General features: G+C 45.9%; 3 protein-coding genes across 10 annotated transcripts in view; 1 reads left to right on the top strand and 2 right to left on the bottom strand.

Moving 5' to 3' along the window:
- Positions 1-3,119: 3,119 nt before the first annotated feature.
- gpr185b (G protein-coupled receptor 185 b) lies at positions 3,120-6,886 on the top strand. 2 transcript variants are annotated; one of them, XM_086058950.1, is made up of 2 exons: positions 3,120-3,459; positions 4,205-6,886. In XM_086058950.1, the coding sequence occupies exons 1-2, from the start codon at positions 3,453-3,455 to the stop codon at positions 5,272-5,274; spliced, it is 1,077 nt and encodes a 358-aa protein (XP_085915076.1). In that variant the 5' UTR covers positions 3,120-3,452; the 3' UTR covers positions 5,275-6,886. The 2 variants fall into 2 exon arrangements, with proteins under 2 accessions (XP_085915076.1, XP_085915075.1); XM_086058949.1 differs by lacking the exon at positions 3,120-3,459 and adding an exon at positions 3,642-4,015.
- Positions 6,887-8,819: 1,933 nt separating this feature from the next.
- On the bottom strand, positions 8,820-17,223 carry LOC147160067 (actin-binding protein WASF3). 2 transcript variants are annotated; one of them, XM_086059113.1, is made up of 11 exons: positions 17,079-17,223; positions 15,447-15,580; positions 14,878-15,012; positions 13,796-13,949; positions 13,607-13,724; positions 13,158-13,226; positions 12,820-12,867; positions 12,586-12,719; positions 11,216-11,500; positions 10,745-11,151; positions 8,820-10,629 (listed from the first exon to the last, which is right to left on the bottom strand). In XM_086059113.1, exons 2-11 carry the CDS (start codon positions 15,577-15,579, stop codon positions 10,472-10,474), a joined length of 1,641 nt encoding a protein of 546 aa, XP_085915239.1. In that variant the 5' UTR covers position 15,580; positions 17,079-17,223; the 3' UTR covers positions 8,820-10,471. The 2 variants fall into 2 exon arrangements, with proteins under 2 accessions (XP_085915239.1, XP_085915240.1); XM_086059114.1 differs by lacking the exon at positions 13,158-13,226.
- A 1,131-nt stretch (positions 17,224-18,354) lies between these two features.
- Positions 18,355-27,769, bottom strand: part of htr2cl1 (5-hydroxytryptamine (serotonin) receptor 2C, G protein-coupled-like 1) — a 37,097-nt gene continuing 27,682 nt past the window's right edge. For 5 of the 6 annotated variants that reach the window (XM_086059111.1, XM_086059106.1, XM_086059107.1 and 2 more), the window contains 6 exons: positions 27,640-27,766; positions 23,785-24,498; positions 23,437-23,637; positions 22,102-22,389; positions 21,420-21,613; positions 18,355-20,628 (listed from right to left, as the gene is read on the bottom strand). In XM_086059111.1, coding sequence (XP_085915237.1) covers positions 20,053-20,628; positions 21,420-21,613; positions 22,102-22,389; positions 23,437-23,637; positions 23,785-24,211 — 1,686 coding nt within the window. In that variant the 5' untranslated portion in view covers positions 24,212-24,498; positions 27,640-27,766 and the 3' untranslated portion in view covers positions 18,355-20,052. Of the gene's footprint in view, positions 20,629-21,419; positions 21,614-22,101; positions 22,390-23,436; positions 23,638-23,784; positions 24,499-24,591; positions 25,451-27,639; positions 27,767-27,769 lie in introns of those variants that run through there. The other variant, XM_086059112.1, reaches the window with a different exon arrangement.

Raw genomic sequence — 27,769 nt, 5'->3', positions numbered from 1 at the left:
TTAGCCACAGTCTGCGTGTCGATCAAGTGGAAGCGTTGCAAACGAGGAGGGAGAAGGACGCCAACTCCCGTGTCGTCTCTTCAAGCTACGAATGCCGCAGTGAGACGTCCGGATGGTCAACATTTGAGTCATCTGCTTGTAGCGCCCATGTTGATCCACACGTCAGCACTTGATGGAATCCAAGAGGACAAGTCAATAACAATAACGCACACACGCGGGCAGAGTGGGAAAAACAAAGAGGCTGCTGTGTGCTGGACTGGTCAGCATATTGGTTGCCATGCCAACACGAGATTGAGCGAGCAAACAGGTGAGAGCCTTGGCTTTTACAAACAACAGCCGCTGTGTTTAGAAGCAACTCACACAAAACGAGTCTTCCGGCAGGTTCCAAACAATGGACCTGGAAGAACTGGGGAACTAACACGGCACCTTGTTTGGTCACGTCTAGAAATGGAAGACAAAATCAAAGCTTCTGTATCCTCTTCCAGCCACTAACACCGTTGCGCATTCCATCTTGCACCAAACTAAGGGCTTGAGTCACCTCCATGGCAACGACTCCCGGTCTCGTCATGTGACATGGAAGGCAGCCACGCAAACACACAAAATGAGTCCAGTCTCGCAATCCTAACAGGAAGACTTTGTCAGCAAATTGGATAAGACACACATACTTGTATGTACATACTTCTGACAAAACATTGGAACAGCCCTTGGTAGGGAATTCCTTCAGTCACATTGCTCTCAACACACATTGACACCTGTTTGTCTCACCAAGAAATGAGGAAGTGTGAGTGCTGTTTTTGTTTGGACTCACTAGCCGTTCATGAGTTGGAAGCTTCAAACGTTTGCAATACTCATAAGAGGAAAAGAACCTTCAAAAATCCTGTGCGATGCTTAAGACAAAAATAAATACATGAAAGAACAAAGGGTTATACATCATCACAGCCAAGCATAGTGTTCCCAGCATGACAGCATGTAACTCTGCCCCCTAGTGGCTTTGAGCAGGATGACAAGCCAGTCCAAATGAAAAGCGAACAATTACGGACAGAAGTTAGCCAATAATCTCGCCTCAGCGCCTCCCTCTTACCTTTTTACAGAGACCTTTCATCAAACAAACTACGGCTCCCCGCGGTCACGCTAACGAGCACGCCACACGTCTTGACTAAGAGCCGGCGGGGCCAGGAGAATGCTTGGTGTTTGTGGCACCCTGTAAATGATGCGAGGAGAACGAGGAATGAGTCGTTGCTGCAAGTGTCAAAAAATCAGAGCAGTGACACTGCACTTTCTCTTTGCCGGCTATATCTAAAGCAAAGTCCAGGTGACGTTCTTTGGCAACTGGGAAAGGGGGTGTGTGTGTGTGTGGGGGGGGGGGGGGGGGGGGCTCAAATCAACCATCCACACAAAAATCTGACCTTGTCGTACAAATGTATTAATATGTCAGGCAGGCCATTACGTTATATGTTATATACACTGACTGCCTACACAGCAAATTGCTCTACCTTGAGCATTAAATTGACCACACCCTCATTTTCGGTGAAGGAGAACCTTTCCAATTTTCCAGCGGGCTGTTGACATTTCAATAGGTATACATCCAGTTGTTGCTGTGAGGGTGGCGTACCTCAGTGGAAGAGTGGTCGTCTCCCGACCCTGAGATAGTGGGTTTGATCCCAGGCCAGTGTGACTATGTCAAAGTATCCTCGAGCAAGATACTAAAACCGCAGTTGCTCCTGATGCCGTGTCATCAGTAGTCAAAAGTGCTTTGAGGACCTTGTAAGGAGGGAAAATGCTATATGAAGTGAAGTACCATTTACCAGAGTAAAGTGTAGCTTGAGTTAAGGTTTTAACACTGACACTAGTGCACTACACTAATAAGTGTAACACCAGAGTTTTAAGTGGAGTTTGGCAGAATTAAATGATTAACACTGACACTAGTGTAGAGTACTTTCAACACTATTCAGTGTTTACCAGTGTAGACTTTTAACACTATACAGTGTTGGAGTAACACTAGTAAAGTGTGAAAAAAGTAACATTTTGAAAAAAATTGAAAAAACACTTTTCTAGTGTTAGATTTAACACTCTTAGATTTAACACTCTCAGTGTTAATCTAACACTGGCAATTTTGTTGTGTACCAAGAGTGTCACCAAGTTATAATAATTTCATAGCAATAATTTCATACACAACTAGAAACAACACATTGTGTTATTTGTAATGGCAACAAGGCACGATGGGAAAGCCTCCTACGCTAGCTGTTGCCTTATGGCGATCATAAAGTTAGTGTCAGTCCAGTAAGTAGTGCACCGGAAATGGTGTGACTAGGTTTCAAAATAAAAGCATTTAAAGGAAGTGCAGTGTTCGCTTCTTTAATCTTTCTATCTGAACAGCGTTTACTAAATCTGCCTTGTTAATAATCAAATGTCTCATGTTATGTATTGGTCCCTTTTGTCATTTTACCCATTTTAACTATTTATGTTCTCATACTTGTTCAAATAAACACTGACAAACCACCCAATGATGACAATATTTAAAAACAAAACTCTCCGTACTCATTCACTGCCATTGACGGCTATATAAGTCAAAAATCAATTTTAACTTTGTGGGCAATGAATGACTTCAAATACAGTGCCACCACAGTGTGCATGACGTCAAACAAAATGATGATTCATGACAAAAATGAGACAAATTGTCAAAAGCGGACCTTTCCAATGCTTCAAAAATGTTTTGTTTAGTTATATTCACATCCCATGTTGGCATTTCTTTAGTCCTACAAACGTGAATCCAAAAGTATTTTTGAACTAATTGCGGACCGACTAACTTGTTGAAGAGTACTGACGCATGCTTTGCTGAAAACGTTCCTGCATCAAAGTTGGGCTTTGTGTGAGCGCTGCAGCGACCTTTAGGAAAGGTCATCAGGCCCAGATGATGCGATTGTTGTTGATTGTTTCATGGCGGCAACATTTCTAGGATCGGGGATTTCCCAGTAACCTTTTTGTGACGACCTGGTGCATACCATGAAATATTCCCATCATCATCATCAAGATCGTGCCCAAACAACGCCAATGAGGACACTCACTCTCTCACTCTCGTTCTCTTCACCCCGCCTGGCATGATTCAAGATGACGCCGGTGGCTCAGGAGGAGACTTTGGTGACGTCACGTGTGCGGAGGAGGGAGGATGTGCATGCGACGTGAAGACGGCAGCCGACTAACCATGCCAACCAAGCGCCCGTGCAGGCGCGTGATGCTAACTGCCTAGGAAAAGAGGGAGAATAAGAAAAAGAGAAGGAGGAGAAGAAGAAAGAGGAGGAGGAGGAGGGGGAGAGAACATCGTTGCTTTCCTGCAGGGAACGACAACAAGACGGCGAGCGGGTCATTTTCTCCTTCCCCCGCCCCACCCCTCCTCTTCAGTGTGACGTGCTCCCCATTCACTCGTACTCCCGCTCACGCTTTGCTGCAGCTGAATGACAGGTGATTTCTTCTTCTTTGATTAGCATGCATGAAGTCCGCCGCTTTGCTGGGGGTGGCAAGTCTGGAACCCCTTTTTATTTTACTTTTTTTTTTTTTTACCGCAGTGATGTGCACCCCGCAGCTGATGGGGTGGTAGTGGTGGGGGTTTGGGGAGGGGGAAGAGGGGGTCTTTGTCGGCCGTGGTGACCTTCCCAGAATCACACGGAGGGGGAGGAGGAGCAGGCGGGGCTGTAGCTGGTAGCCGTTTTTTTTTTCTTTGCTTTTTTTGTGAATGGAGCTTCAGATAGTTTTGGGCTCACTGAGCTAAAATTAGCAGGATTTTTTTTTTAATTCCCAGACTGCATCATCATCATCATCATCATCATCATTATCAGACAATGGTGGTGATGTAGAAGCGGTTCTATAAATTGCACACACGCACAGCTCCAGCATCGCGCCTGCCCCAGAACGTCATGCACCAATTTTAGAGGCGCTCTAAAAATAGCATTTGTTGATAATGCATGGGACACATTCCTCAGGATGAGGAGCAGAAGCCGTCGGACGGAAGCCTTTGTAGGTATGTTGATTTGATGCATGGAGAATGATTTGCGTGTTTTAGTGAGGATGAGGATGGGGATGGGACCGGCTGACTCCCCTCCGCATCCCTCGCTGCATTTTGGGGCTTGTTCCTCCTCGTGCCAATCCCGACGCGCTTTTGGTGTCAGCTTTACAAGCTTCTATCCTTCCTTTCCACTTGCTCTTCCAGCCATGACCCTGTCGCTGGCGGCGGCGGCAGCGGCCATGAGCGGCTTCAACTCCTCCTCCCCCCTGGACACCGCTGACTCGTCCACATCCTCGTCCACATCATCGTCGTCGTGGTCGTGGGGTTTCTCGGAGGAGCCGTCCAACTCTTCCACGGAACCGGCGGTGCGGATGAGCCCCGAGTTCCGGCCGGCTGTCCTGGAGGTGAGTCCGTGGGACGTGGTGCTGTGCGTGACGGGGACGCTCATCTCCTGCGAGAACGCGCTGGTCATCGCCGTGCTTTTCTACACGCCCACGCTGAGGGCACCCACGTTCATCCTGATCGGCTCGCTGGCGGCCGCCGATCTCCTGGCTGGCCTGGGCCTTATCCTGAACTTCATCTTCACCTACTTGGCAGACGGCTCGCCGGAGCCGGTCAGCCTCCTGTCGGCGGGATTGTTGCTCTCAGCCTTCTCGGCGTCCGTCCTCAACATCCTGGCCATCACGGTGGACCGCTACCTGTCGCTGTACAACGCGCTGACCTACCACACTGAACGGACGCTGACCTTCACCTACGTGATGGTGCTCTTCATCTGGCTGTCGTGCGTGACGCTGGGCCTTCTGCCGGCGCTGGGCTGGAACTGTCTGCAGGACGAGTCAGCGTGCAGCGTCTGCAGGCCGGTCACCAAAAGCAACGCCGTGGCGCTCGCCGTCGCCTTCCTGCTGGTCTTCGGTCTCATGATGCAGCTCTACCTGCAGATCTGCAAGATCGCCTTCCGCCACGCGCAGCAGATCGCCGTGCAGCACCAGTTCCTGGCCATCTCCACCACTAAGGGCGTCTCCACGTTGTCGGCCATCTTGTGTGCCTTCGGGGCGTGCTGGCTACCGTTTGCCATGTACTCCATCGTGGCCGACTCCACCTACCCGGCCGTCTACACCTATGCCGCGGCGCTGCCTGCCACATGCTGCTCCGTCATCAACCCCGTCATTTACGCCTTCCGAAACCCGGACATCCAGAAGTCACTGTGGATGGCCTGCTGCGGCTGCGTCCCGTCTAACCTCTCGCTCAGACCGCGGGCCTCCAGCGACGTGTAGCCTGGGGAGGTGGAACCTAGCGGCAGGAGCTGCGACCCCACGGCGGGAGATGAGAGCCTCTTCGAGGCCCCTGGGCGCTTCTCAGGAGTAGCATCCTTTGAAGGTCAGGGGGAAATGATGACGGAGGAGGCCATCAGGTGGAGGCTTCAAGTGTGGAATCATCTGATAGCTCCATTAATTTCCACCTTTGAAGCACATTGAGACATTTTCCACTAAAAGCAACAACCGCACAAACCAAAGGAAAAGAAAGCGAGAGAGAGTGATAGAATCTGTCTGACGTCAATGTGTCAGTTTCCGCCTGCGTGAGGGAAGCTTTTTGACTTCAGCACCGAGGACAGCGTTATGGCCAGTGAGAGGCTGGCAGGGTGCGGGGAGCTCTTTTCCTTCAGCATGTCTCAAGATTGGATCAAAGCCTCTTTTGCCAACGTCCAATTTAGAGGAAATGATGTGATGTGATGTGATGCAAGCACATCCACTCTACTGACTCCAGTAAAGTTTGACTCCTGAGTTTGAGCTGGGATCGGCTTTCGCAGAGCCATAAAGATTTGTGTTTTACCAACGCTCGCAGACGTTGCGTGTTTTGCAGAGAAGACATTAACAGGTTCTGGTTTTCTGTCGTCACACAAACAACCCGCGCTGTTGCTTGCGTGACAACAGAAAACACATTGAAAGCTTTCTGCCAAATCGAAAATGTTCTTATAACTTGCACACATCTTTTACGAGCACTTCTTTAGTGTCTTCTTTTGGCTCTTGTTTAACATTTGCAATAATCAGTCAGAGAACTAAGCGGAGGGAGGCACATACAATTCATAACCAGCAATGCTACAGGACAACTGTGCAACATTTGATTTTTCCACTGAAATGACATCAACAATAAGTGGCACAAAACATCAAATGTTAGAAGTTAGTCAAGAAAGCAAACTTACCTGTTGACACGCCGCTGCCACTATGAAGGAAAATCCTGTGGTTTTGGATTCAGTGAATCGCACCCTTTCAATAGACCTTGATTCCAGAGAGGCAAACTGACCATCAGCGATGTCACTTTAGCTTGAATGTCCGAGGCTGGGGATGCTAGCAAGTACGACAGAGCAAGCGTGGTTACGCTATCTTACTGAAAGCAAGTATGACAGACTTAGTTTACTGTAGATGCTAGCAAGAGCAGTCGCAGTTTACCGGAGATGCTAGCAAGTATGACTGGATTTAATTAACTGGACATTAGCAAGTATGACGGAGTTAGCTTAGCGGAGATGTTAACAAGTATGACAGACTCATCTTAGCGTTACATTAGAAATGTTCACTGTGCTTTTTTCGGTGGACAACTGCACTGAACTCACGGCTATTTCAATTCCAAATCAAACGCCTTGTTTCCCGTCCCTTTAATGAGCGAGCTAACAAACTTTACAAACGAGTCTATGACAATTGCGTCAATGATAACTTGCTTATTTGTCGTTCACTTCAAACAATGAAGCCAACTTTGTAGTGCGTACATGAAGTAGCTCGTTTACTGAAGTCATAATCACTCCATTATTAGCGATTGTTCAAGGTAGTTTGGCGCCAGTAGGCTGCATTGATGGATGAAATATTCAGTTAGCTACAAATGTCTCCTCCAAAACAACAGCATTTTTTCGGGGGGGGGGGGGGCTCATACTCTTGGGAAGGTGGTGGCAATTTAATCACGCACGTCATGTAGAATATCATTTGTCGGGTTTATTGATATTAGAATTGATCACCGTCATCTGTGAATACTAAACTATTCCGTCAAGAAGTCCTGCAGGTAAGAGTGGAGTGACGTACCACTCACTGTGTACTCACACCGCCAATTGGAATGAATCATCCCCTCACCAAATATCACTGCAAACACACACGCGCGCATATTGATGGGATAAAAGTTGGCTTTGTGATCTCAACAACTACTTGTGTTATTTTTCTTATGCAACACTGTACAGAAATGTCTATTTTTGTAATGTTCGATCAGGGCACGAGTTCGGGGACACGTTGGCTATATTGTTCTTCCTGTTCACATTGGGACATTTTTCTGTTTGATTGTGGGACAAATGATGCGTCAGGAAAAAAGGGCCATAATTCCCACCTTGCTAGTGTCTTATTTTGATTTGTACGTGTCGCTTGGACAAAGCACTTGACCTCGGTGCCATCCATCGTTTGCTGCGCGTATGCACGGAATGTCTTGCACACAGCGAACACGGTGTTGGCGGTCTGACATTTAAGACAGACACCCCCTTTCCTAATCATACTTCCTCTTCCCACCTATTTCTATCTGCTGAATGCATCTTTCCTTCCCTGCGCCTGCTTCTTTCCATCTTGCAGGAGGCAAGTCGGTCAGACTGCCTCTAAAAATAGTTTGGCTGAAAGGAGATAAGAATGCAGTTGAGGGGAGGAAAATATATTTTTTTGGGAACATTTCTTCTTCATTTACTCCCATTTAAGAGTTCATTTCCAAAAGTTGTCTGTCCTTTTTGGGGTAGATTCACAAAAATATCTTTCAAAATATTGAGGTTCAGGGCACCAGGGCAAGAAGTTGCCAGTCGGACTTGAACCCGAGCGCAATTCGGGAAGTCTCAGATACAGGATCAATCAAGAAAAACCACGACAGAGCTAATATTTGGACCGAGTATGGCCTTCATTGACAAATATTATTTTAGCTATCCATGTTGAGTGTTTGTGTGAATGCGTGAGTGTGCGCGTTAACAGCATCAGGATGAGAAAAAAAAACGCACTTTATATGAGGGACACTTGTTGCACTTGTATGTCGAATGTAGAACCTCCAAGAGAAACGTTTATTTTTTATTATTGTACATAACAAAAAAAACATCTGACAGTAAAACCCTAAATGGAAACGATTAAAAAAAAAAGGGGGAAATAAAAAGAAGTCAAGATGGTGTGTGTTTCTTATTTGTAATGTCATTGCGCAAGCCATCCATGTAACATGACTGGGAGCGAGGCGACAACCAAAAAGAATCCCTCAGGAAGACGCGCGCAGCAGGTGAAATCGGACGCGCGCACTGGCAGGTAGACATGGAGGAAGAGCGCCGCCGGGTGGTCGCAGGCGGCTTCGCAATGACACGCCTCGGCCGCTCGACATCACGACGTAAGGTCTCTTTCCCGCCACCACCATCTGCTGCAGGATGCGTCAAGTCACTTTACATGAGAGCAAACGACTTTATGCTAAATCATTAACGAGCATCTGGCCGCAGCAAGCGCGTACGCGCAAATTAAATGTCAAGGTTGCTAACGATGTGCACTTCATTTACCAGATGGAGTCGAGTAGAGAGTGTCGGAGTAGCTATTTCTGAGGGCCATCTTGGCAATCGAATTTTTTCTCACTCAGGTGCATTCAAGGGGCTCATTTTGCAGCGCCGTCACGTGATCACGAAGGACCTGGAGGCTGGTACCTTGACGTCATTTTGGTCCCCTCTCGGAAAGTTTGATGCGGATTTGAGTTTTGGATTGACCTTGACTAGTTCTGCACTTTTCATGATTCCTTCACTAGAATTGAGTAAAATAAAACAATGAACAAGGTAAAGACATCACGTTGAGGATTTATTGTCTATATAGTTGCATGCATACTTGCTTACAGCAAATTTCTTTAAATTAATAAGAATCATCTTACTGCAGCATCTTCCGGATGTCAACCCAATAGAATCACACAGCGACAAGACCGAAAACCTGACTTTCGTCAACTATGTGAACCCGGGAAACGTTTTCTTGGGAATACAGCAAACTATTTAGCTCAAACAGAACCACTCAACCGTCCATTCAATTCACACATCTTTATGTTTAGTCCTTTTCAAGAACTCTGTGTCATAATTTATTAACAGCAATCTATCATCACATTTGGAGTTTAAAAGAAGCACACCTGCAAGTTATTTGACTGTTTTTCAAAGCACAATGTTTCAGTTTTGGTCTAAAAACAACAACCCTGAAATAATACTACAGTAAATCAAAGCAGATGACTCACAGCAGCGTATTTCAACAAAACAGTCAAGCCAGAGCTATAAGTGAAAACACCGTTTACTACATATGTATTGAGAGCGCAAACGTCAAGCTTTCGAAGCGCTCATTGTGGGCTCAGCGTGTACAAGTGTCGAAGCCTGACTTCGCACGGCACACGTTCACAGCCTTGGATTGAGCACAAGTGGCCAAATAGTGATTGAAACCATTTAAAATTTGACCTGAGCTTACTGTTGTGGTTGCTAATGGAAGGCTTGATAAGCATGTTGTCACACTTTGGAATTCATTTACATTTTGTTCACTTTGAATCAAAACGTAAATGTTTGTTTTTATCGCTTTCAATTCAGAGTTAATAGTTCATCTAGTTCATCTCCGGTCACATTAACACAAGTGCTCGCTTGAACTTGTTATTCGGACAACAAAAAAGACAAAACAGCTTACAACAAAGTCACTGTACAATTGTTCATGTTGTTTACAGTAATACGTTTCAACCGCCAGGGGGCGCTCAAGTCAAAACTGATGGCGGTGAGGCAGCAAATGGGGTCCGCCAAATGGCCGCTTTGCTACTCAACAAATGTTAGCATGCGGGAGTGACATAATGTGACCGACGGTCAAAACTTGGTGAAAAGTTAGTTACAAGTAAATGGAAGAAAAGTGCTCATATGCTTTTCTTGACCTGTTTGGCATCTTGCTGTCAATTCCAACTTGGATGAAGGCAAACAAAAAAAAATCCCATTTGTTTTGTTGTCAGGTGCACATTTTTGAAAAAAATTGTTGTGGAATAAATTGTAACCAAAGGTTTGGGCCACCCGGACACTTTCATGATTACCATGAACACATTGTTTTATAGAGTACCTACTTTATCGTTCTAAAGTCTGGGGAACAAAAAATGTCCTGACTTTTTAAATAACAATGAAAATCTGTGTAGTGACACCCATTTAAATGCACTGGGAACGTTTTTTAAACCCCCAAATATCTTTAAAAAAAACCTGGTAATCATTCATTTTGTTTTATATGAGAAATAAAAATGATTGAGCCTAGTTAAAATGAATGTTTGACTTATATAGCCATCAATGGCAGTGAATGAGTTCATATTATCTTAATTGAAAATAACAAGAGTGCTTTTCTCTCCCCCACAAAAAATTAGCTGAACCTTTTGAACGGTTCCTATTTTAAGTGAAAACCTGTCAGCGACATGTGCGGCCCCTCACTGAAGCAAAAGGGATTCTTAGTCGGACCACTCGTTCTCATCCAGCTCGGAGTCGTCGTCGGACTCGCTGTACTCCACCGCGATGCGTCGAGACAAGATGGTGGCCACGTCGTTGCCGACCGGCTCGCGCTTGGCCTCCTGCTCCCTCTGCTCTTGCACCTTCCTCAGCTGGATACCTGCAGCAAAAAAAAAAAAAGGAAGGACAAAATCAAACAAACTCCAGGAAACAAACGGCCCACCGTCGTCAATATCTGTCGCCTCAAATGTTTTTGGCATTTGATGTAAGAGCACCTCTACGTATGGCAGCCAGCAGGTCGGAGCGGGCGTCGCTCATGGGGATCATGCCCAGCACGGCGCCCTTCCTGGCGGCGGGCGCGCCATCCGTCACCACCTGCCCCACAGCAGCGCGCGTTGGCGAGGGATGCGCCTGGTGACCTGGCGGAGGGGGCGGCGGGGCGGCTGGCGGCGCCCCGGAAGGGGGGTGGGCGGGAGAGGGGACATAGTTGACAGGGGGCGGAGGAGGAGAGGGCGAATAGGGACGGGAGAGGGCGGAGGAGGTGGGGAGCACGGCCAAGGCTGCGCCGGTGGGCGGGCCCGGTGTGTGGTCGAAGGCGGTCTGGGCGGAGGGGATGGTTGGAGGAGGTGGCAGGGGCGCAGGCGGGATGTAGTACTCTGGAATCGTAGAGGGCTGGCCGACGCTGTTGGGGGAAAGAAAGCCATTTCAGAGGTTAGGCGTCGGGCACGAGCGGTGAGCGGACATACCCGTGGCCGGCGCGGTAATCCTTGATGGACGGCTGCCTGGGCCCGTTGACAGTTGGATCGCCGGCGGCCTGGTTGGCCTGACCCGAAGGGGTGCGGCCCAGGGAGGCGGCATGGCGCCCAGCCGCGCCCACCGCTCCCGCGGGCTGGTTGGCCGGCCTGAGCCCCCGATCCAGTGACTGGGTCTGGGCAGCCGCGCCTGAGTGGTCCTTGGCGTGGCGGTCTGAGGCGGAGGCCTGGCTCGAGGGGTGGCTGGGACTGGCGGGGTACGAGTCGGACGCTGCGGACCTGATGGGGACATGGTTATTTTAGTTAACCCTATAAATATATGAAAAAAATTCAGATTCTTTGTAAATAGAGTATTCCTTTTGAACAAACTAATTGTTTTTAATTTCCACATGTGCCTTTTGATACATCCAATCACAATGCTTTAAATTCGTACAACTGTCAGTTAAAAGTATATATATAATAAACAGACATATCAAACATGTTATCATTCCCAAAAATCAGATAGAACCTTTCAATAAGTATACGTAGGTGTCTCTCCTGTCTAAATTGGGGTGATCTTGCAGGGTCGCTGGAAAAGCCATCAGCTGAATGATACTGCCCTCTAATGGATTTTCCGTGCAATGCATGTGTCAGATCATATATGTCAGGGTTTTAAAGGGGAAAAAATTATGCTCATGAAATAGAAGGCTTAAAATGGCATATAATATGATACGTTTGGCGTTATAAGGTTAACAAAAACTAACAAAAATAGTAAAACAAAAATTAAAACAAAAAACATTTCATTAACGAAATAAAATAAAAACGAAAATGCTTTAAAAAAAAAAAAAAGAAAACTAACTGAAACTACATTTGCTATAAATATAGCAAAAATTTCCTTCATTTTAGTCTTTGGTAATTAATTTAATACACGAGCCTTTGGGGATCATTTTAAATGTGATTTTAAGTATGTTTTGACATTAACCGGAATAAAGACGTTTGAAAGTCGCTCCTTGGCAACAATTTTGCGTTCTTGACATTTGGCTCCAATGGTTCGACTCGCCTGCTTTTTCATTTAACTCAGCCGAAATGCAACGCTCGTTAAGAAATGCATTACTTTTTTCATTTTACCGTGGTGTTTATTAAATATTGCGCAAAAGTAATACACATTTAAAAAAATACTGAAACTAACTAAAATTTAGCATAATTATTTTTTTAAGCAGAACCACCTTGAAAACTAATTAAAACTAAATTTAAGAAGAAAAAAAACTCAAAATGAAATAAAAACTAACTATAATGAAAATTCCAAAACTAATAACCCTGGATGGGGAGTGGGGTCAGGTAAGGGCGATGTGGCAAAAAAAAGGGCGGCGATTTCGATGGGGTACCTGCTATCGGGCGACAGGGAGCCCTCGGGAGACGTGCCGTGGTAGGGCGAGGGTGTGAGCCTGGCGTCAGGTCGGAACTCCTTATCATAGGCTAGCACGTTCCACTCCTGACGGCGGTTACGAGCCTTGCGCACCTTGGCGAGAGAGAGAAATAAAGAGCGACAAAGATGATAATCGTCATGGCGATGCCTCCTCCGACACGTGTGGGTTTTCGGGGTTCTCTTCCTCACTGACCTTTTTCACTTCTCGACCCGGGTCGTCCACCTGCCTCTGTTGCTCCTGCTACAAAAAAACAAAACAAAAATGCAGCCATTTTATTATGTGCTACCGTTTAAACGCTGGGGGAGGGTCCTGTTGTCAGGTCTACACACGCATGCCCGCACAAAATTATTAAAATAATTGTCACTTACTGAAGCAGGCTAACAATGCAAACCAACAGAGCACAAAGCTTGATGAGTGTGTGCGTGCTTGGACTATACTTCCTCAGTCACGTCTGTGTGTGTATATGTGTGTGCGTGTTGGCGGGGTGAGGGGGGATTAGGAGGTGAGGTCAGGGGTCAGGGTTGTCTTACAGAGATGGACAGGGGGCTCCTGGGTGGGGCCTGTCTGGAGTGGGGCCTGTCGGGATGGGCCGGACAGCCCTACGGAAAGACGGGAGACACAAGCTGCTGCGTTAGAATGAGAAGACGGTGGGAGGGTGTGAGGGCGGGAGGGACAGGCCCGTTAGGAAACAGGGGGTGTCGTGAGTGCCAAAAAGACGGAATGCCGGCAGACGTGAGAAAATGAAGAAACGTGGACAAAGGTGAGCAGAAGCTTGCGGCGGAAGCTGGTCAGGATTGTGGCAGAGGTCGAATGACAATGAAGATGACTCAAGCACACGAGGGCCATCTTCTGCTTTTGTCGCCGCCTGACCAAATTCTGCCAAACGAGAGCAGCGGAAAAGGAAAAAAACGGGCAAACTATCCAATCCAACGTGGCCGCACGCACCTGCGCGGATTTGAACCAACCGTCCGGCGCTCACCTTCTGCCGCCTCTTCTCCTTGCGCTTGTCCTCGGTGGCCTGCAGCATCTTCTCCTTCCACAGGTTGAAGAAGTACGATGAGTCCGTGTAGAACTTGAGTGCGTCCTTCTTGTCGTCCCTGGACGGAGACAGACGCATGAGGAAGAACGCCGCTCATGTATGTGGTGCATAGTGGTGATGTGCGCTGACCTGTAGGGGCTGAGGATATTGAGGGGTGGAGGTTTGTCGCAGCGACGGTACATCTCTACCACAGGGTTGGGCACCGACGTCCTGGACACCACCTGCTGGTCTTGGATGGTACTGCTCTTGAAGGCCTTGCGCATGTTGATGTCCTGCAAGGACACTGAAGGACGACAACATCAAAAACCCATGACTGACAATCCCAACATGTCATGAGCGCATAAAAGCTGGTGCCAACACTAGTTAGGTATCAAAACAGGTTTTGGGTGTAACTAACCCTAACCCAAATTCAGGTGTACACTCGAAAAACTGTTGAGTTAAGAATAACCCAAATTGGGTCAAGAAGGATCAACCCAACTTTTTAGTTATTTAACCCCAAAATTTGGGTCAAATTATTAATAACCCACAAAACAAACAAATTTTGGGACTCGAATAACCCAATTGAATTGTGTCACAAATTAAACAACCCAACTTTTTGAGGTGTTTATCCCCCAAAAAGTTGGGTCAAGATAAATCAACATCCCACAACTCCACCGAATTTTTTGGTTGTTTTGTGGGTTCTTCATTTAACCCAACTTTCTAGGTTAGTTGAAAAACCTAATTGAATTTGGTCAAAAATTAACCAACCCAACTTTTTGAGGTATTTAGCCCATTAGGTTGGATTAAATGAATAACCTAAAAAATCTACCCAATTTTGGGGTATTTTGTGGGTTGTTTATTTGACCTAACTTTTTTGGGTTAGTTGAATAACCTAATTGAATTGGGTTAAATATGAACGACCCAACTTTCTGAGGTATATTTAGCCCCAAAACACTGGGTCAAATTAAATTAATAACCCACAAATCAACCTATTTTTTGGGTTGTTTTGTGAGTATGTAAATAAATAAATAAAAAGCTGTCTATCCCTTTTTAACCCAATTTGGATTCATTTTGACCCAACTGTTTTAGAGTTTTTCAGAATGACTTTTTTACTTAGTCAAAGAGTTGAATTAGTACAGTACAAGTATCTGGACCCAACTGAAGTACAGAGTGGGAGTGGAAAAACAGAGACATTTTGAGTCATGACGGACCACACACAGGCGTACACATACCTTCCTCCACCGTGGAGTCCAGCTGAGTGACTTTGACGGCGAGTTGGTCGACGCGCTCCTGCAGGCTGCTCATCCTCACGTAGAAACTGTTTGCTTCATTGAACAGCTCCCCGAAAATGTCCTCCGCGTGGCGACCTGCGCGCACGCGCGCGCGCACACACACACACACGCAGGCACGCACGCACAGGTATTTTATTTTGATTCAGAGCGTAACCGTTAAGTAACAAACAGTTATGTAAAAATTCATTGCCCAAAAAATATTGATTCAAAGACAGTAACGAGATCAATCTTAAAATAAAAGGGCATAAGCTAATGCACAGCGTGCTAAATGGAAGAGAGTCAAAGTAAACTTCCTTCTTCACAAAAATAATCAAGTCAAAGTCGGTTGCATTCAAACTTCCACTTCCTGTTTACCTTCGATTGTTCGGTGTTGCAACATCAAATACATGATTTTCGGAATAAACACTGGTTTGAAATTTTGCTTAATGATTGAATTGAAAACGTTTTCAGAAGCATGCTGTATTCTTCCGAGGAATTTTGTCAAAAGAGACGTTTTGTCATATACTCACTGAGGCCTCCAAGCTGCTTGATGATGGCGGCGAGCGTGCTGTTGGTGACGCACTCCAACTCGCTGGTCACGCCGTGCGGCAGCGCACCGCGGCACAGGTGCCTCGGCTCGATGCTCCTCTTCACCAGCGGCATGCTGAACACACACACAAATATTGTATATACAGTACAGTGTATTATATGATTGACTATTGATTAAAAATCAATATTCTATACAGCTATATATAGATGGAGGGTCCTATGCAAAATACAATTTTGGAGATTGAGCTGGCTCAGATCCCGATGAGTGGGAAGGAATGAGGTGATGGGGACTGAGCGTTGCCATGGCAACATGTCCGTTTGAAACTATAGCAAAGGGAAACAAGGGACATAGGACGGATGGATTGTTGACAACTTGACACCATTTACACCCGGCTTCTTCTTCATCACCACCATCATTATCATCATCATCATCATCATGCGTGCTGTTCCTGACCTTTCTTAGGCCAAGACAGACATTCGACATTCAAAAAAAATCTCACAGCACACCAAAAACAAATGTCACCAAATGTATGAAAAGTGAAACAATGCTGATCGCGTCTTAATTTCAACAGAATAGATAACTTAGAAAAGCTAACTGGACTCAAGTGATACTGCTCAAAAGGAAGAAGCAGTCAGGTTCACTTGGTCTCCTGATGTGCCCAGTAAACAGGTCAGCCAAAGCGACGGTGGCGGCAGCCTCCTGCCCCCCCGGCTAGCGCCGCCCCCGGCCCCTGACAATTGAATGTGTTGATCTCAGCGCGGCTGCAACAAGTCATCCGGCAGAAAAAGTGTCAGTGAGCTCGGGGGGCCCAATGAGGTCAGTCTGGGGGGGGGCAAGGTGGGTCAACTGGTGCGAATGTACGAGTGAGGGGCAGACTGAGTGATTGTGACAAGACCAACGAATGCGAGCACGATAAGCTCTCGCCTTTTCCCACCTCAAGTTGGCACCAGCGAGCGCCTGTGCCACATTTTATCTCTTTCTGCCACAATTTGGTGACGTAAGCGCCAGAGGAATCTCTGCAGACTGCAAATGTGCATGAGAAAGATGGAAAACAACTCCAATCTTTCATGCAAGCGTTGCTTGAAGATCCTCAAGCGCAGACAAGTCCCCCGCAACATGACTGACACGCAGCAGCATATCTTGCTGTTACCGTGGCAACCAGAACGTCCGAGAGGTGGGGGGAGAGAGAGTGTGTGGGGTGAGAGAGAGAGGGAGGGAGAGATGGATAGAGGTGGGTGGGTGGGGTGTATTGGTGCCTTGCTCGAAGGCATCTGAGGCAAGCAGGTCACACATGCGACATACACGATAATACACGCGTTTACGTGCACATGGTGAGCACGCGCGCGCGCTTGTTTGGAGCGAGCTTTGTGCTCATCTCGTTGTCGCGCACACGTCCTTGCATGTCAGTGCAGTGAAGACGAACACGCGCTTGGAGGTCGGGGTGCATTCGACGACCGCCTCGCGTAAATACACGTAAATGGGGGTGAGGGGTGGGGTGAATGGGGTGGGGTGGATCGTCGGGGCCTTTGCGGATGAAGAAGCGCGTCTGCGTGCGAGTACGCGCGGGGCCTCATCGTCTGTGCGTGTGCGCGCTCCCGTTTAAGAGACTTACCTGGCCGACTGGCTTCTCGCTAGCTGCTGCTCCCTTCTAGAGCCTTGCGACGATTCCGCTCGTCTCCTCCACTCAGTTGACGGCGTCCATGTTTTGGGGGAATCAGCGAATGGAAGTGCGGACGGATGGAGGATCGACTGCCGCTGGTCTGCTCGTGTGTGGTTTCCACGGCAGCGACGTTGACGTGACAAGCGTCAAGCTCACCTGCGGTCAACCACACACAACTTCCAGGAGATTTCAAAATAAAATAGGCTGCAGAAATATTTAACTATATTGTGCATTTCAACACTGCAGATTGTATTTTATTTCATCATTGTATTAGTATATATCACTGTCAATATTAGACTTGCCACATTACCAACATGAAACATCGTAATTCTTTTTTGAAGATGTTAATTTATTTTAGGTCCTCTCAATGCTATTTTTTTGTACTTGAACGGGTTTTTTTTTCTTCAAAATGATCATGAATATACGTGCGACAACTGGAGTCCATCCTTCTGTCAAAAAAAAAAAACTGCATGCGCGTGCAACCGTGATGCCGGCGATACCTTAATTTCTAGAGATGTCAACTTTGATTCATGTGCCACAATTAAATGTTCTCCGTGACTTAATTTTGACTATTTTATTGACTGTTTAAAAAAATAAGTTTTACTGTGTGCTTTTATTGTTACCTGTGCCGTGCAATTTGAGATTTATTTTATAAATGTAAAGTGCGTAACAAATAAAATCTATTATTATTATTATTATTATTATCATCACAAGCTTGAAATTTGAAACATCCATTCCAGTGGAAATCAGTTCCATCGTCGCGTCACGTGGTGCTAAATACGTCCTCTCGCCACCAAGCGTCGCTGTTGCACTACTAGCAAGTTTACGCTTCGCTGTCCGCGGTGCTGATATTTCTGATCAGTGATCAATCTGATATTTCTGGCAGAATGCATTCAAGTTGAATGTTGAAAGACATCAGGCAATTTGTTTTATTTAGATGCCATATTGATACTAATAACGTTTGGATTTGTTGCCGCAGTTGTCAATGTTTTAAAATTGTTCTTATGTACGTTGCATCCAGTATTTATCTTTCATTATTTAAAATTGCTTCTGTGAAAACAGCTTTTATAATCTTTGTAGAAATGGAGGGAGACTACCAAAAATAAGAATTCCATTTCTCAATGTTATCATTGTGTTTTTACTGTGCACGTTACATCTTGAGTCTTGATACCACCAAGCTTCTAAACACAAGGTGAAGTGGACAAAAGACAACAAAAGACAAGTGGCCTTGCACCGGAATGCTTTCTCTTTTTTAATCAATAAATTGCAGCACCCCGCTTGAAAGAAACGGAACAATACAATTGCTCATTTGCTCGATGATCGATTATTGTCAAAAGGAAAAACTGCTGGCGACTTCCTGGTTGTTAACAGGCAGAGTTGAGGCGATATTTGGGGATGTATTTAACAATCCATGTAACCATGTTCATACGCAAATGAGTCGATTTCAAAATGAGGCTGTGATGTCATTCGATCTTTTGGCGGGTTACGGGGACTCAAACATTGCACGCAGCACCTTGAGAGAGGACAATACAACTAGATTTTTTTGCAAAATGTTGTTGCCTAGCAACAACAAGCCTGCTGCAAGTTTCCATTCAAGGACATACATGCATCCTCTTTATTCTGACTTGACATCGTCTATTAGTGATGACAGACACAAAATGATCTCTTGGATGCTATAAATTACTCAAATCAATTTGATTGCGAACCTTCTTTCACAGCGAGGGATCCCTCGCTGATGGGATGGATTAGGATACCTTCTCTCAGACGGTATAGATCAGGATATTGTTTTCAGATGACAGAGATGAACTCATTCACTGCCATTGACGGCTATAGACGTAAAAAATGTAGTAGAACTATTTCTATTAGTTTCACATTTTTTTCCACTTTTGTTAACAAGAGTATGAAAACCTAGAAGAAAATGTATTGTACATTTAGAAAAAGAAAAGTTAGAGGCGTCAGACGATTACATTTTTTAATTGTAATTAATTGCATGACTTCAATAGTTAACTCATGACTAATCACATTCTATACCTGTTCTAAATGTACAATACATATTTTTCTAGTTTTTTTTTTTTTAAGTGGAAAAAAATGTGAAACTAATAGAAATAATTCAAATGAATTTTGACGTCTATAGCCGTCAATGGCAGCGAATGAGTTAAGATGGCTTCTCTGATTAGAGCAGTGTTGATCGAATCAAATGTTGATCACAACTCCGAAGGGGCTTCCTCATCCAACTCTGCCAGTAAACCTCTCTTGATGTGTCAATGCACAACAGATCCTATTTCACGAGGTCCCCCATCCGTGGGTCTGATACGGGGCCGGCCAGGCCTGAGGCCAGTGTGGTCCAAACAAACACACACGTGCTCATGTAGAAAAAGCGCATTGTAGGAAAATGAATAAGGCTGACCTAGAAGAACATTTCTACGTTCATCCTTGAATGCCTTTGAAAAGCCTGTGCTAGTTGCCATGACATAAACTTTGACCTCTGGATGAATCTTTTCCAATTTCACTTTGCAAACGTGACTGGATCACATCTGAGGAAGACCTACTATGTATGTATGTACGCATACATATATATATGTATACATATATATACATAAGTATATGTATACATATATGTAGCATATATACACATACACATTTATCTACATATATACAAATATGATATACATATTTACACATATACATAAAACTATATATACACATATAGATACACGTACGTGTGTGCGTGCGTGACAAGGTGTCTAAACAACAATGTTCATTTTTTCCTTCTACATAAAAAAATGTAGAGGGTCCACGTGGCCACCGGATGGCGCTGTTAGACCAGCGGTTGTCCTACATTCGTTTTTTCGGGGTTCTGCTGGCTCCCACTACCCAGATAAGCCCTCCTACGCGCTTCAGGCCGAGCCAGAAGTGTCCAAAAACGTCACACGCTGCTGGTGTGAACAATGGAGGTGGGGCTATAGCTGATGAGCGACAGCTCCTGTTCCTCAGTTTCTGCTTCCGTTTCAGAAAAGGCCCCAACATCGTGGCACGCGGAGAGGCTCAGGGTCGCGCCCCCCACTATTCGTATCCCGTCGTCCATGGCGTCCTGCGGCGCCGGGGCGAGCTGGCCGCCGTTTCGATAGTTACCTTCACGGCCCAGTTCGGTGCTCGGCTTCCTGTGGCAGTCCACCAGGAGCGGCGTGACGGCATGCGAGGACGACGGCGGCGCTAGCAGCGGGTTCTTGAAGGCCTGGCCGGCCCCGCCCACTTTGGCGTTGGCGCCCATGTTGTAACGGCAGCGGATGTAGCTGGAGAAGGCTCTCCTGTAGGTCTTGTTGAACAGCGTGTACACGAGCGGGTTGACCCCAGACGATATGTAGCCCACCCACACGAAGACGTTGAGCAGATCGTGAAGCAGAGACTCGCCGCAGGAAGTGCCGCACAGCACCAATGTGACGTTGGTGATGAAAAAGGGACACCACATGACAAGGAAGAGGAAGAAGACAATTCCCAACACCTGGAAGCGGACACAGTGAGAGCAAAGAGGAAGGTGAAGAGGAGAAAGAGGAAAAAGTTGGATGGATGGAGAGAACGCCATGCATTGGCTGGAGAATCCACTAGGGGGCAGTAATCCATTCAACCTGAAACACTCCAGTGACGCTGTGGAAAAGGCCACCATGAAAGAATGATAAAAGTATTATTTTGCTTCAAATGTACAATTTCAAGGTTGCTGTGGTAACCTTGAAATTGTAACTTATTTACTTACTCATTACTTTTACTACTTCCTACGAAGTGAGTACTTTTACTATTTCCTGCTAAGTGACCTTGAAAAAGTAACTCAGTTACTTTACTCATTACTTTTACTACTTCCTGCTAAGTGACCTTAAAAAAGTAACTTAGTTACTTTCCTCATTACTTTTACTACTTCCTACTAAGAGTACTTTTACTACTTCCTGCTAAGTGACCTTGAAAAAGTAACTGAATTACTTTACTCATTACTTTGACTACTTCCGAAGTGGAGTTAGTTTATTAGATGCTGACAACACTGCCTCAACATAAAAATGGCAACATGTTTTGCCAATAATTTATAAGAAGTTCCTTTATTTAACAAATAAATAAATTAGATATGAGTCAATTGCAGTACACAAACGATTTAACATGAAGGGGCTTCTTGTAAGTGTAAGTATAAAAAGACAAAAAGTCTACTCCATCCACATTTTGGCTCACAAAGTATGTGCACCTTCCTCATAAGGAAACATTAAGCACCTTTTCAAGACAAACGATAACAACAAACAGAGTCAATCCCACCTTGGAGGCCCGCCTCTCGTTCTTGATGGCCTGCATCATTCCTCGTCGGCCGTGGCAACCTGCGACGTCACTCCGTCCTGGACCGGCGGCCGGCGAGCTGAGCTGCGACGTCGCCTCTGAGCCGGGAAGCATGCTGACGCTCTCCGACGCGGAGACACTGAGGAGGATGCCGGGCTCAGGCGCCGGCTTTAGCTCTGTTTCGGGGGAGGCGGACATCTTAGATGTCTTTTTCACCATTTCAGCGACAACTAATCAACATTTGCAGATTCAATTCGTATTACGATTCATAGGTCACGATTCGATTTGATACCGATTAATCCCGTTACGAATCTATAAATTGATTATTGCAATTGTCTTCTTTTACTAAAATTTTGAAAATACTAATCAGTAAACTTGTACATGTACACTATAAGATTTGTATGAAAATGTATTTATCTGAAAATTCAGGCTTCTAACTGAGCCACTGCATTTAACAAACAGGTTGCAGTCTGTTTCATGTTTGAACAGCACTAAGACGTTTTGTTGAATATTCCCATAAAAAAATTGATGTTTAAAAATCGATTCGGCCGTATATCGAATCGATTTGAGAATTGCGTGCTGTAATATCGCGATATATTGCCGAATCGATTTTTTCTAACACTCCTAGTAGACGACATTGCAAAGTGGCCTATTGGAAGCTCACCTGTTGGGTCCGGCGGAGCCTCTGCGTGGATCTGCGAGGCGCCAGTCACGGCGGGGGTCTGCAAAGGCTGCTGGGAGGACCTTTTGGCATCGCACAGGAAGACGGTGGCCTGCCTCTGCAGCACTTGGATGGTGAGGCCGTACGTCACCACCATGATGACCAGCGGGATGAAGAAGGCCACGAAGGAGCCGATCAGTATGAAGTGCTCCTCGTTGAGCACGCAGCTGCCGTCGACAAACACTTTGTCCTTGTTGTGGAGGCCGATCACCGGGATGGGCATGGAGACACCTGCGAAATGCAAAAAATGCTCGTCAAGCTCTTCGTCGGAATGACTTGGAGAAGATTGTTTTGGTTCAAGTCAAACGTGTGTCAAAAGTTTCCCACACAGCTTGCATCTCTGTACACGCCCACAGGAGCCGTTCAAACTGAAGGAGATGTTCTTTCGTCGAGGCTTCCTTGTCTCCCTAATGAGACGCTGAGGTGTTTTGGTTCACTTTGGCTGCTTCCAACACCATTTGTAGTCTGGAGTGCCCAGCGGGTATTAAAAATGCACTTTCGGGCTTTTTGTATGCACTCTCTCTTGTTAGTAGTGTGGAATTTATGCCTCACCTGAAAGGGCTAAATTGAAAGTTTTTTTTCCCCCCCCAAACATCAACGTTAAGAAAAAAATTGCACTTCTGGACAGCAGCCAGATTAATTATGGATTAAATTAGACTGAGCTCATAACTAAAGAAAAACCTTTGCAGAAGTTAAATGTCACAGGCAGGATGGAATTGAAGAAAAAGTACACAATCTGCAAATTTATTTCCAGAGAGAAAGAGAGAGCAAAGACTACTTTGTACATGGAGTGAGTGAATGGATGACAGAGTTGTTTCACGCGTGTCACCTCAGTGGGTTTAACCAAGCAGATTTGAATGAAACTTGGTGTACTTGTTGATAGTGATGGTACACCACTAAATCTCAAATTTTTGTCTAATCGGAGCAGTGGTTTGGAAGCGACGGCCCACCGGCCGCCTTCCTTTGAAACCTCTGAGTCACAAACAGGTATTGTTGAAAAGGGGATTCAGCAAGAATTCCAAATCTGCAATCATTTAGAAGATTGATGCATATTTTGGAATCCTTGTTGAATTCAGTTTCCAACAATGGAGCTAGGCGCGCATGCCCCTTTTGACCGAAAATGTTAAAATTGTCTGGCTGTAGCTCCCAAATTTGAGATTTAGTGTTATGACATCATTATCAACAAGTACACCAAATTTCGTTAAAATCAACTTGGTTAAACCCACTGAGAGATTTGGCATGGAATGACCCAGAAAGGAATGACCAATATATGGATACCTATTGATATGGTCCAGACGGCGGCAATCTTCATCATGGCTTTGGTCCTGGAGTTGAAGCGGCTGTGTTCGATCGGGTTGCGGATGGCTACGTAGCGGTCCAGCGAGATAGCACATAGGTGCATGATGGAGGCCGTGGAGAACAGCACGTCCAGGTAAATCCAGATGGGACACAAGGTGGTGGGCAGGGGCCAGTAGTAATCTGCTTGGACAATACAACAAAAAGCAAACAGGAAGTGAGTCATGCCATGTCTTGGGTACGCCCACACCAACTCCCAAACACAGCCAAAAGCTCCCGAATGTTCAGATTGGCCTTCCAGTTGGGGCGGTGAGGCGTCGGCAGACTCACCGTACAAGATGTTGATGAGGGAGATGGGCATGACCAGGATGCCCACCAGCATGTCGGCCACCGCCAATGACCTCAGGAAAAAATTGGTGGCATTTTGGAGCTTCTTCTCCAGCGACACGGCCAGGATGACCAGGATATTTCCGCCGACAGTCAGCGCGATGATGACCAGGATGAGCAGCGCCGGCCAGTTCTTCTTGTTCATGGCCGAGCTGGTGACCCCCTCCCGTGTGAAGTTGTCCACGCTCATGGCCGCCGCGATGCCGCTGGTGCTGCCGCCCTCCGCCAGGCTCTGGTTGAGCTCTGGCGAGCCGTTTCCTGGCCAGGACGTCCAGCCCGGGACCACCGAGGAGGTGGCGGCGGTGGTTGTCCCGAAGCCGGCGGTGGTTGTCCCGAAGCCGGCGAGGGGAGCTGTCGCCAGGCTGCCCATCCCCGAGGAGAGAGCCTTAACCCGTTGGAGGTCGGCGAGGCATCAAGGGAGACTTACTTGACAAGTTTGGAGGGGATTCTTAAAACAGAGACAGGCGGGGAAATGCTATTTCTCATTTCAAGTTCAGGTTCAGGGTTTAACTCCCATGCCAAAATGTCCCAGCGAGGAAACCACAGCTCCAGAACCATCCGTCTGGATCTTAAAAGTGGACAAGTGGTGTTCATGGCATTATGTTTCCACGCTTGGAAGATGCTTGCGGGGAAATCCTTTTTCAGGCATGGACGGATCTGGGGAAAGGATGAATGAAATGCCTTTAAAGTCTATAATTTCACTCCCCCCCCCCCCTCCATTCAATCAATCCTTTCTCATTCTAGTCTCACCATCTCGTCCCATTTCTTCTGTCTTTTAGGAGTAAAATTGAGCTCCTTGTATGTCTTTTAATCGAAATGCACACATGAACTGAGAAGTAAATCACGTCTAAATCTACTCCCTCCCGCACTCGTCTCTCCATTTCATGTTACTGCGCAGATGTTTTAGTGATTTATCCCGTTTCCTCTCCGACCTTTTATCCGCAGCCGGGCTGCGAAGGAGAAAGGTAAACCACGCCCCTCTCCGTCTCGCCGCCAACACCTCCTGTGCCACCCGGGGCACCCGAAGGTGATTCCAGAGCCAGATGAGCTCTGCAAAGACTATAATCCCCGGAGGAGCATATTCTCCGTATCTCACAGAGCATCCTGCTATGAGAGCACCCGAGACAGATGGTTGCGGATAAAAAGTATGGGGGACATGGCGGAAGGCGGACAGAATGGTATGTTTCACAAAATTGAGCGTATCAAGTTGCTGCCGTTGGCAAGATAGTCCACCTTCTTGTTGCCCATTTAAGGACATGAGACTGCAGGGTCCAAAGTGTGGCGAGCCGCGAGTGTTTGTCAACATGAGCAAGTTCAAATGAGCTTCCTGGTTCAAGTGCAAAGAAACCAAGAAAAATCATTTTGGGGCTCAATTTACTTGCTTCTTGTAAAGGTAATTGTATTACTTCTCACTTTCATTCCTTTTATGTCCCAGTAAGGCAATAGAGAGCAGATTCTTATTTGCAATGCAGACAAAAACAAAATAAAAGTAAATACATATACATAGACTGCGCACTGTTCAGGCTTAATGCTGCTGCAGTGTACAGTAGCCCTCATTAACTTTTGAAATGATGACATTAGGATGAATGAGGTGAGTTTTATTGTTTGCTCAGGGTGTTTCGGTCTTCTGGGGCAGAAAATTGAAAAGAAAATCGGCCATAATTGGTTCGTACTTTGGGAAAGACGAGGTTAATGAGATTGCTATGAACAGAGAGTGCGTTTCATGGCATGAATGGAGGAGAGCAGTGAGTGAAGATAGGCTGGATTCTTCAATGAGTGTTTTATAGATAAACAGGGATCAGTAAATTTGTCTGCATGAGTGAAGAGACGGCTATTTTGGGACTCCTGCTCACAGCAGTGACTGTTAATGGATACTCCAGTGACAAAGTCTGGTTCAAGTGAGCTTTGGAAGATGATCTATATAGTAGATCTCTTTAATCTAAATTTGGGAGGACAGTCATTTAGACAAAAAAACAGTTTAGCATCATGTGTTAAGGACGACCTGTCTTCCGGTAAAGAAAGCTTCATTTGGTTTGACTTTAGAGAGGTGTTGACGTGTGTTTCAACTGTCAAGCAAAATTCCGAGCTATAGCAAACCTTTGAAAAGCGGATACATCAAGAGACAGAATATTGGCTGGGGTGATTCTTCTGTTGAAGATCATACATTTAGTTTTGCTTGTTCAGTGCTAAGTGCAAACTGGAGAGAGCATTTTGAATGTCACGGCAGTTTGGAGGGAGGAGCTAGAAATAAAAATAATTGTGTCATTGTGATCGGATCTTGGTCTTGAAAAAGACTTCTATTTAAGGGTCTCGGCCTCATCTCGGAATCAAAAGCATTTGGACTCAGTCTTGTCTCTGTCTCAATAAGGTCTTGGTCTCTTGATGTGGTGTTGACTAAACTACTATGTAAAAAACCGGGCGAGGGAGTTGCCGATTTTATCGTTGATATAAATATTGATGAGAGCTAGACTAAGAATAAAACCCTGCAGAAGTGGTACGGGTCCGCTCTCACTGAGCTTGTGCTGCCAGAGCAGTAACTGTCAAAACAAGAGACACAGAGAGTCCAATATTCCATCATCTAAAAATGTAGACTGGAATGATTTAGAGACTCAAATGCCTTTACCAGATTCACAAAAACAGCAGCTTGTTTGTTGTCTATGCTGCATATCATTTGGCACCTTTAGCGTGCTGTGCCCAGATCCCAAAAACCTGACCACAGCCTAGGATTAAAGGCATTTTGGGTCTCTCAATATTCTGTCATCTTTGTGGTCGATGATTTCTTTTAATAACTTTTGGAATGCAGAGAAGAATGCGGATGTTCACAAAGGGTTAACAAGTAACTGCTCTACCTTTCAGTTGGGAGGCAATGAGCCGACATACACGTGCGCTGAAGGACAACGTGAACGTCTGGTGCCAAATACAGTGAATATTCACCGACTATATATATATAGTCATATTCGCTGTTTTTGTTCCAAGGAACTATGCGGAAGGGTTTTTTGCTATTGGCTAGAGGGCTGGATCCCTTTCCGCCGCCAACAGTGGGCATTCACCATATTGTTGTGCTTTGCTTACTCAATATAGATTAATGAACAATCACTGAGCTCAACAAATGATTTCTCGAGTTCAGAAATTCCACAGTAAGGGTCCGAAGTCACATCTACTAATGAATTGTAAAGATCACAAAGTGCTTGTTGTCATATGAACCAAGCGCTTCGGGGCGCGCCGGCCCGCTGATTTCGAAGCGTTTCGATGAAGCCGGCCTGAGAGTGGCGAAGCTTGTGTTTATGCACACAATATGGCACAGCGCAAGGTTGCGTGGGTGTTTCCGCATGAAATGCGTGTCTGTGAATCGTAGTCCGAGAGAGAGGAAAAAAAAACCTGGCAATAAGAAGAAACGTGTCTCCGCAAACTGCTTAGCTCTTCACATCAAAGTGTGACTGACGGTTTGCGTGGACATATCTGGCACATCGCACTCTCAAGCTGGCGTCAAGTATCTCAGAAAACACACAGAGATGATAAAAAAAATCCTGTTTGCTTTTTGGTTGTCCAAACGTTTGCTGCTGAATTAAAACGGGGAACACGACTAGTGGAGCTACGTGGAAATCCTCCCACATGATCACAATTTTAATATCATGTTTTAATTGCCTTGCACTTGATTGTATCATTATCTTTGATTACAGTTTGCGTTTACTTGATTACATTTCGTTGTGGGTATGCACATTGAATTGCTTTTGCTCCGAAACTTAAACCTTTAACCTTGCCAGTTGAGAAAAAACAAATGATGGGATGTCTTCTCACCTCGGAAGGAACGGCTGCTATTACTGAGCCTTCCCGTCGTCGTCCGGCTCTTCCTGCGCCTGGTCGCCGCCTTCGTCATCTGTCAGTACACACCTCCGGAGCGGCGGGTTCATGAGTGACCCTGTGCCTG

Source organism: Leptonotus elevatus, chromosome 17 (genome assembly GCF_054856555.1).
Source record: "Leptonotus elevatus isolate MCC_2025b chromosome 17, RoL_Lele_1.0, whole genome shotgun sequence".
NCBI lineage: Eukaryota > Metazoa > Chordata > Actinopteri > Syngnathiformes > Syngnathidae > Leptonotus > Leptonotus elevatus.
Note: the sequence above shows the minus strand (reverse complement) of the source record. Positions and strands in the feature narration are given on the sequence as shown.

Excerpts from the sequence above, each read along its gene's own strand:
- gpr185b (XM_086058949.1), top strand. The coding sequence starts at position 3,979 with ATGAGGAGCAGAAGCCGTCGGACGGAAGCCTTTGTAG. Across the intron at positions 4,016-4,204 it reads TCGGACGGAAGCCTTTGTAG|CCATGACCCTGTCGCTGGCG; the intron begins GTATGTTGATTT and ends TTGCTCTTCCAG.
- LOC147160067 (XM_086059113.1), bottom strand. The coding sequence starts at position 15,579 with ATGCCGCTGGTGAAGAGGAGCATCGAGCCGAGGCACCTGTGCCGCGGT. Across the intron at positions 15,013-15,446 it reads CAAGCAGCTTGGAGGCCTCA|GTCGCCACGCGGAGGACATT; the intron begins GTGAGTATATGA and ends GCGTGCGCGCAG. Across the intron at positions 13,725-13,795 it reads AATATCCTCAGCCCCTACAG|GGACGACAAGAAGGACGCAC; the intron begins GTCAGCGCACAT and ends GTCTCCGTCCAG.